The sequence below is a fragment of the Haematobia irritans genome, chromosome 1 (assembly GCF_050003625.1).
Source record: "Haematobia irritans isolate KBUSLIRL chromosome 1, ASM5000362v1, whole genome shotgun sequence".
Lineage (NCBI taxonomy): Eukaryota > Metazoa > Arthropoda > Insecta > Diptera > Muscidae > Haematobia > Haematobia irritans.
Genome location: NC_134397.1, coordinates 216,106,378 through 216,116,018, shown reverse-complemented (window position 1 = coordinate 216,116,018; position 9,641 = coordinate 216,106,378). Strand labels below are relative to the sequence as shown.

The 9,641-nt window shown below is 34.9% G+C and overlaps 1 protein-coding gene across 1 annotated transcript; it reads right to left on the bottom strand.

Annotated features, from left to right (window-relative positions):
* Positions 1–2,029: 2,029 nt before the first annotated feature.
* Positions 2,030–8,013, bottom strand: LOC142234772 (uncharacterized). Its single transcript, XM_075305958.1, has 2 exons — positions 2,669–8,013; positions 2,030–2,573 (listed from the first exon to the last, which is right to left on the bottom strand). The coding sequence occupies exons 1-2, from the start codon at positions 8,011–8,013 to the stop codon at positions 2,030–2,032; spliced, it is 5,889 nt and encodes a 1,962-aa protein (XP_075162073.1).
* Positions 8,014–9,641: the final 1,628 nt, after the last annotated feature.

Here is a 9,641-nt window from a genome sequence, read left to right as displayed (position 1 = left end):
TCTTATAAATCCAGAATCTGATATAGTCTTCATAGGTGAAATCTTTTAATTTTGTCAAAATTTTATTTCTATAGAAGATTTTGTCAAAATTTTATTTCTATAGAAAATTTTTTCAACATTTTATTTCTATAGAAAATTTTGTCAATATTTTATTTCTATAGAAAGTTTTGTCAATATTTTATTTCTATAGAAAATTTTGGCAAAATTTTATTTCTATAGAAAATTTGGTCAAAATTTTATTTCTATAGAAAATTTTGTCGTAATTGTATTTGTATAGAAAATTTTGTCTTAATTGTATTTGTATCGAAAATGTTGTCAAAATTTTATTTCTATAGAAAATTTTGTCAAAATGTTATTTCTATACAAAAAATTTGTCAACATTTTATTTCTATAGAATATTTTGTCCAAATTTTATTTGTATAGAAAATTTGGAGAAAATTTTATTTTTGTGGAAAATTTTGTCAAAATTTTATTTCTGTAGAAACATTTTTTTTAAATTATATTTCTCTGAAAATTCTCTCAAAATTGTATTTCTTCATAAAATTTTGTCAGATTTTTTTCTATAGAAATTTTTGTCAAAATGTTTATTTTATATCTAAAAATTTGTTAGCATTTTATTTCCATAGAAAATTTTGTCAAAATTTCATTTGTAGAGCAAATTTTTGGCAAAATTTTATTTCTATAGAAAGTCTTGTTAAAATTGTAGTTCTTAGAACATTTTGTCAAAGTCTTATTTCTATAGAAAATTTTGTCAAAATTTTATTTTATTTATTTGTAAAAGTCTTATTTCTATAGAAAATTGTGTCAAAATTTTATTTCTATAGAATGTTTTGTCAAAATTGTATTTCTATAGAAAATTTGTCAATTTTTTTTTATAGAAAATTTTGTCAAAATTTTATTTCTATTGAAAATTTGTCAAAATTTTATTTGTATAGAAAATTTTGCCTTAATTGTATTTCTGCAGAAAATCTTGTCAGAATTTTATTTCTATAGAAATTTTTGTCAAAATGTTTATTCTATAACTACAAATTTATTAGCATTTTATTTCTATAGAAAATTTTGTCAAAATTTCATTTCTAGACCAAATTTTGACGAAATTTTGTCAATTTTTTTCTATAGAAAGTTTTGGTAAAATTGTAGTTCTATAGAAAATTTTTTCAAAATCATATTTCTATAGAAAATTGTGTCAAAATTTTATTTGTATAGAAAATTTTGCCAAAATTTTATTTCTATAAAAAGATTTTTCAAAATTGTATGTTTATAGAAAATTTTGTCTTAATTGTATTTCTATAGAAAATTTTATTTCTATAGCAAATTTTGTCAAAATTTTATTTCTATACAAAATTTTATTTCTATACAAAATTTTATTTCTGTAGAAAATTTGTCAAAATTTTATTTGTATAGAAAATTTTGTGTTAATTGTATTTCTATAGAAAATTTTGTCAAAATTTCTGTTTAATTTTGAGCTTTCTCAGTGGCTGAATGTGCGGGGAGTGAAGATATGTCACCACTTGGGAAAGAGATTAGTGGACTGTAAGATGAGTAAATGTAGATTTGGCGGGACTGGTCTGCTAGTAGCAATCACTGTAGATGTGACACAAATTCTCAGTCCGAGAAATTATGTCCAAATGAGATCCACCCGTGAAAAGACAGTAAGTAAGTAAAAACCAAAAGTGAAGTTAGTTAGTGTCACAATTAGTTTATTTGGTTAGAAGTTGCTCACCAGTTGAAGTGTGCGAAGTAAGTAAGTTCGCATATACAGCTTCTTACCAAGAAACTTTATTTGACATTTATCTATAACTAGCTAGATATTAATCCATAATGAATTTCAATTAGTTTCAGTGTATCTTAAACTATGTAATCAATTCAAAATCTTGACGTTAATTAATTCAAAATTTAAATTCAAATATATGAAATAAGAAAAATTATATATAATACATATTTAAAAGGAAACAAATATGAACATCAATAAAATTTGTTTTGTCTAATATTTGAATATTAGACATGCTGCCGACTCAGAAAATAGCATTTATGATTGATTAGTACACAGGACAGATGCAAGTGCTCGTATAGCTTCCGATACGATTTGTTGATTAGATTTTTCTGAATTAGTCGTATGGTTCTGCAAATTTTTTGCCGTTCGATTAGAGTTGCGGTTTCTGGATGACTGTTTACGGTTATGATCTGCCCCTCGAGATGGTCTATGAGTAACAACTTCGTCATATTCTCGACGGTTACGGTCTGTAGCTCTAGATTGTCCATGAGTACCAATTTCATCATTATCTCGATTATTTCTTGATCCTCGATTACGCAATTGATTAGTACTGTCATAATTCGGATGCAGAAGACTGTTATGAGGTCTGCCACATAAACGACACATATTTCGGGATCGACAATCGCGAAATCGATGAGTGCGTGCAAGACAGTTGACACAATAAGACTCTTTTAGTATAAAAATATTGCGTTCTTTTGACGTCATAATTAGAAATTTTGGACAATCTTTAATAGAATGAAAACGTTTGCAAAGCTTACACATGTACGTATCCCGTTTACGCTGCTGGGTTCTAGGTGACCTGGAATGAAAAATAAAGTGAGCACAAAGATAACTAAACACCCTTTATATTGTAAAGAATGCTCAAACGGCAAATGTTTTTAATATTTTGTTCACTCTTGATCGGATGGCAAGTTATCGCATAGAGGCAAGTAACACAGTTTGGTTATCGGCCGATTCACAACACCGGTAGCAGTGCGTACATCTGCAATTCGAACGTTTTGGTCGGAGCCTGGATACGTATTTATAATTCTTCCTAATCGCCATTCATTAGGAGGTAGTAAATCATCTAAAATCACGACTAAGTCGTCAATCTTCAAATTACAAGAAGGGGTTTTCCATTTGTAGCGTTTTTGCATGGATTTCAAATAGTCATTTTTCCATCTCAAAGAGAACTGATGGTGTAAAGCTTTAAGCTTTGTCCATCTATTAACAAGGGACAAGTTCTGAGAAATGGGTTCAGGTAGTGCTACAATAGGGGCACCTTTCAAGAAGTGTCCCGGAGTTAAGGCGGTCAAGTCAGCAGGATCTTCTGATATGGCTGATATGGGACGCGAGTTTAATACCCCTTCAATTCGTGCTAAAATAGTCGAAAACTGTTCGAATGTAAATCGGTGGCTACCAGTTATTTTCTTAAAATGAATCTTAAAACTTTTGACGGCAGCTTCCCAAAGGCCACCCATATGAGGCGCGTGGGGAGGTATGAATTTCCATTCGAACCCATAAGTTGCATATTTTTCGGCAATATCGGTCGAAGTGCATCTTAGAAACTTGGCGAATTCACGAGTAAGGTTACGGCTAGCTCCTAAAAAATTTCGCCCATTATCCGAAACTATCCTATGGGGTAGGCCTCGCCTACCAACAAAGCGGGCAAATGCCGCTTCAAACGCCGCCGAACTTAATTCCGAACACGCCTCTAAATGTATTGCTTTTGTTGCGAAGCATACAAAAACACTTACGTACCCCTTTATTATAGGCGATTTTCGTAAACTTGAGCTTTTGAGGTCGAAGGGACCGGCAAAGTCAATTCCCGTTGTGTGAAAGGGCGGGGCCAGTGTACATCTATCTGAAGGTAATGGTGCCATAATTTGAGACGACGGTTTGTGTTTATATATTAAACAGGTTTTACATTTGTGAATTATGGTTTTGACGAGGGATTTCAGACGAGGAACGTAAAATTCGGTTTGCACGAATCTACACATTAAGTTACATTCCCCATGAGCCAAAAATGTGTGTAAATGCGACAAGTACAGAAAACAAAATCTTGATTTTCCGGGAAGGATAATTGGGTACCTTTCTTTATAGGGTAGTGACGAGTTGGAAAGTCGCCCATTAACTCTCATTAAATTATCACAATCGAGAAATGGATTTAATGTAGACAAGTGACTCTTTTTTCCTATGGGAGCAGACGAATGTAATGAGTTATATTCATTGCTATAAAATTGACGTTGAGCCAATGATAGTAGCCGATTTTTTACATTTTGTAATTCGGTAGTAGAGACACGAATTGTCTGGAATCGTTGCGAATTTCCGTTGCTAGGGTGACTGTTAAAGAAAAATCTAAATACATAGGAAAGAACACGTAGTGCTTTCGTATATGAAGAGAATCTTTCCAGAATGTCAACTGATTCTGTTGTAACCTGATGAGACTGAACTATTTCAGCTGGTAGATTCGTGGTTAGTGGGTTTCGATTTGGCCAATTGAACTCAGGAGTAGTCATCCATGAAGGTCCGTACCACCACAAGGGGTTGCTAATAAGATCTTGGGGTCGACATCCCCTAGTACCGAGATCGGCTGGGTTTTCGTGCGTTGGGACATGTCTCCATTTTACGTTAGGGACAATGTCATGGATCAAAGCCGTACGATTTGCGACATATGTTTCCCATGATCGCGGTGGCTTAGATAACCATCCTAATACTATTGAGGCATCTGTCCACAAGGTTATTGAGTCGAATTCAACTTGAAAAATTCCTACTACGTACTTAATGAGTTTCGCGAGCAACACTGCTCCGTTTAATTCCAATTTAGGCAACGGGATTGGCTTGATTGGAGCAACCTTGCTTTTGGCTATCAACAAATTCGAAAAAACAGTGGCAGTAGATGTTTTGCAACGAACATAGACACATGCGCAATAGGCCGCTTTCGAAGCGTCACAGAACCCATGTATCTCTATACTATCTTCCGGTAATAATTGGATCCACCGGGGAACACTTATGTGTTCAATATGAGGTAAATCATTTAAGATCTGGTTCCAAGTTTGAAGTGCGTCTGAGCTAATGGAGTCATCCCATCCTAACCCTTCTAGCCAAAGCTGTTGCATAAGTATTTTAGCTTTTATAATTACTGGAGTTAACCACCCAGCTGGATCAAACAACTGTGCCACAGCTGCAAGAACTTGGCGCTTAGTATAATCTGCCCGTATTTCAATGTTACTACAGGAGTAAGAAAATGCGTCTTTTAGAGCATTCCAGTTTATCCCTAATGTTTTTGTAGAGCTACTTTCATTTAGTCGCAAGAAATTCAAGTCATACAAATCTTCCTGTGGCAGATGAGCCAATAAACGCGAATCATTGGCTGTTAACTTTTTTAGCGGAAATCCAGCGGATTTAAGGACAGAGATCAGTTTTGTTTGGGCCTCTATAGTTTCTTCAATTGAAAACCCTCCTGAAAGGATGTCGTCCACATATGTCTCCTTGCGTAAAGTGGAAGCGACCGTGGGATATTGATTAGCTGAGTCTGTCGCAAGTTGCAATAAAGTGCGAATTGCTAAAAATGGGGCGCAACTTACGCCAAACGTTACCGTTTTTAGCTGGTAATCCTTTACTGGGCTATTTGGGGAGCTTTGAAATAAAATTCGTTGAAAAGCTCGATCTTCGGGATGTACCATAATTTGACGGTACATTTTTTGGATATCTCCACAATATACATATTTGTACTTCCTCCAATTGAGGATGACGGAGACTAAGTCAGTTTGTAATGTGGGGCCAGAATAGAGGACGTCATTTAGTGAAAACCCAGATTTTGTTTTACGGGACGCGTTGAATACTACCCTGACTTTCGTAGACTTATGATCAGGGCGTACCACAGCGTGATGCGGGAGGTAAAATGAACCATATTTACCTTCAATGCCAACTTCCTGAGAACGCGTTTCCTCCATATGATTTAATGAAATATATTCCCCTAAAACCGAATTATACGCCGTCTCTAATTCCGGATCTTTGGAGAGGGTGCTTTGCATTCTCTTATATTGTCCAAGAGCCAGGGCTCTGGATGCGCCCAACCACATAGATGTGTTATATTTTTTATTAAATGGAAGCCTTACGACATAGCGACCATCGGGTTGTCGAGTGGTAGTTTTAGCATAATAATCTTCACAATATTGGTCATCAATTGACGAGGCGTCAATTTTCGGAATTTCTTCCATTTCCCAAAACTTTTTCAAAATATCACAAAGCATACTCTCATCGGAAGCCATAACATTGGTTGTTAACGATTGTATCGAATTCGCTCTAATGGGTCCACTGAGAACCCAGCCGAATATGGTATTGTATGCCGAAGTTTCTCCACATACATTCTTTACAAACCCTTCTAGATTTATGTGACTCTCCGAATCACTACCTAATATCAAATCAATATTCGATGATACATTAAATCCTGGATCGGCCAAATCAAGGCCGCGAAGTTTGGATGAGTTGGGAACTTCAAATGTGACTGACGGTAGTCTTTTAGTTAATTTAGGCAGTACAATGGCATTTATGGAACATCGTGTGTTATGTTTCGTCGAGTACAACATAATCTCACATTCTTTGTCTGTAGTTTGTGTTTGTGCCCCTATACCAACAATTTGGTAAAACGATCTTTTGTATGGGATTTTCAAGCGGTTTCTAGCTCTTTCGGAAAGGAATGTCCTTTGTGACCCGGGATCAATAAGAGCTCTGATTGTGAAGAACTCCCCCCGCACTTCAATTTGTACCAAAGCAGTTCGCAGAAGTATAGTACCATCACAAGACGAGACGTTAGCTTGAACTTGAGATTGACCTTCTATTGTGCTAAATGAAGGCTCATGGGTTGACACCACCAATGAGCTGCTTGTGCATGGTTGTGCATTCTCTACAGGGACTGTGTTATCGACTGTTTGCGCCAATGTCTTAGAAGTCGATAATTGGCTTAAATGCAGTAAGGAATGATGCCGTTTTTTGCAGAACATGCACGTATTTTTGCTCTTACATTTAGCCTTCACATGAGATTCGGATAGACAATTGTTACAAAGTTTATTCCGAAACACAAAGTTAATTCGCTCTTGTGGGGAAATTTTCTGAAAATCTGGGCATATCCGTATGCTATGGTTATTTTTACACATGTAACATTTCTGCGTCAACTTCTCCTGTGAAGTATATGTCTGAATCTTACTATGAGGCCTGGATGAAATTACCGAAGGGAGGCTATGGCGTTCCTTCGTGGACCTAATAGAAGAAATCCTTTCTACCACCTCAAATCTGTTCATCAAGAACGTATCCATTTCTTGCCATGTTGGCAAATCCCTATGCGATCTTAGTGATTGTTCCCATAGGGAAATAGTCTCGTCTGGGAGCTTAGTGGATATCAAGTATATCAATATGGGGTCCCAAGACTGTATGTCAACCTCGAGCGACTTGAGGGTCGAGAGACAATCGCTAACTGCCGAATGTATTTTTTGTAAAGAATCGCTGTTTTCAGTGGAAGCCGTGGGTATATTAAAAAGTAACCTGAGTTGATTATCTACAAGAACACGTTTATTTTCATAGCGCGATTTTAGAGCTCCCCATGCCAAATCGAAATTGGTATCACACAAAGTATATCTCTTTACAATCGCTCCCGCACTTCCTTTTGTTTTATTTCGTAAATGATACAGTTTTTGGACACGTGTGAGTTTTGGATGGTTCACGTACACGGCCGTGAACATATCTCGGAAAGAAGGCCAATCTTCATAACTTCCCGAGAATGTGTCCGTATCACATGGCGGAACTTTGATACAAATATTCGCTGCCCCTGGGCCTTGGGTATCAATGATATTATGGGAGCCATTCAAACTATTAGCAGGATTTCTGATCGTAACGTTTTGCAAGTTATGACTTCCCGACATTCGTAAAACTTCCAAAATAGTTGACCGTGCACTGTAATATGCCTCGGCCGAAATATTGAAATTGAGCTTCGCGTTTTCTTTATCCTCCTTTGAACAAGATGTTTCGGGGGACAGAAGTACCGCCTCATAATCTATTTGTAATTTTTTCCACCTAGCCTCTAAATCCTCCATTTTCACCTCTAACATTAAGTCCGTTTGGTCCGTAACATCGCAGTTCTCTAGTTGTTGGCAGAAATTATTCAAATGGTCACAGTCAAAAACTAGTTTTTCGTAAATGAGTGACGGCTTAATGGAACCCTTGCTGACGGTGGAACCAGATTGCTCCGCTAGGTTATTCATCTTTTTATATAAAAATCAAATCAAAAAATGGAAACTGAGTACTAAATGTATTTTGAGAATTGTTAAACTTGAGACACGAATAGCGTGTAAATAACGTAACGCAACTTCTTTGCAGGTAGAATACACTCAAAGAAAAATCTAGTAATAACTGAGGAAAATCAGATGTAATAGTTTCTGCCAAATATGAACGCGTAATCTGGGCGCTGAATTGACGATAGCTTTTGTTTAGAAACGAGCTTCGTAAATAGAGCTACATAAATATAAAATGTTGACCATCAAAGGATATTTGATTTGTCACGTTTGAAATCGAAAATAAAGACAAAGTTCCAAACAACAATGAAAGAATTTTGAATACTTGTCATAAGGTCTGGATAAAGTACAATAAATTAGTATGTGATTTTTCCCTCAACCGATTTATTTTTAATCCAATTTGAAAGATAAAAATCCATAATAAACTTAATTTGAAATATTAGTCGTTTTCGCCAATCTAAAAACTTTTAACAGCAAAATCGCTGTTGAAAAAGTTCTGAAACAGCAAACCTTTTAGACTTTTTACCACAGTTTTTTCTATGAGAGTATGTAAGGCCGTATGAAGATAATAAGTGTGAATATGAAGATAACAAGTTGTGTTCTCAACAAATATTTTTGGAAGAGGAACGACTACCAATTCCTACTGTCATTCACTTTTGTGCATAGATCCCCGCAATTCCCATAAATTATATTGTGGTATATTTTTTCTTTTCAATTCCATTTAATCATTCAAAATGTAGAATACGAGACAAATGTCTATATAACGTAATGTTTATAAATATCAGTGAGCACTAATCAAATAATGCCTTTCTCCCAAGTAAACAAAGTAAAAATTTAATATTTTAACGAATTTCAATAAATTTTACACATATGAAAATTTGGTTGTAAATCGAAATATTTATGTTGTTAACTACGGTATGTGATATTTTCTCCTCTTTTCGTAACTGTGCAAATTGACGGGAAATCAACACATTAGATTAGCATATGTAGCTTAATATGTCAACCCACAATACTTCTCCTTAGATGCTGAGGAATTCTTTTTATTCCTATGTAGATTGGCATGAATCCATCTAATGTATGTGATTCATGTGATTTATATTTCTGGAAACACAATTTGCAATTGTAATGCACTCATTAATGAGGTTCTCAAATTTCAAAATTTAAGAAAACCTTTCAGCTATTAGGAATGAGAATAAAATTTAGTTTTTACATCCCTTTCTTTTTGATAATTGCTTTCCACCAAAAATTCATTTATTTATTTGCGTTTGTGTTTTGCTTCTATCATTCTCGATAATACAAGTATCGAAATACAATTATCGAAATGCCCCTCTTTTAAGTGAGAAATACGTGAGATGTCTCGAAAGATGTGAGATGGTTGCGTCGACACATACACATATAATTTCATAAAGAGAGCTGATTAATTCTCTTAACTCAGCCGTATAGTATTTGTTGTACGTACAAAAATGGTTATTATGTGTTTGTGTTACAAAATTAAAAGAGAGTGCGATCATGCAGTATTATTTGCATGCATGTTATTATTGGTCATATCGAATTGAAGTAATATAAATGAAAAATTACCTTATAATTTGTATGGCTCT

What these genes read in the sequence shown, in the direction of transcription:
- LOC142234772 (XM_075305958.1), bottom strand. Translation starts at nt 8,013, where the DNA reads ATGAATAACCTAGCGGAGCAATCTGGTTCCACCGTCAGCAAGGGTTCC. An exon ending in AACTTGCCATCCGATCAAGA is followed by an intron (nt 2,574 to 2,668) that starts GTGAACAAAATA and finishes TTTTCATTCCAG; the next exon opens with GTCACCTAGAACCCAGCAGC.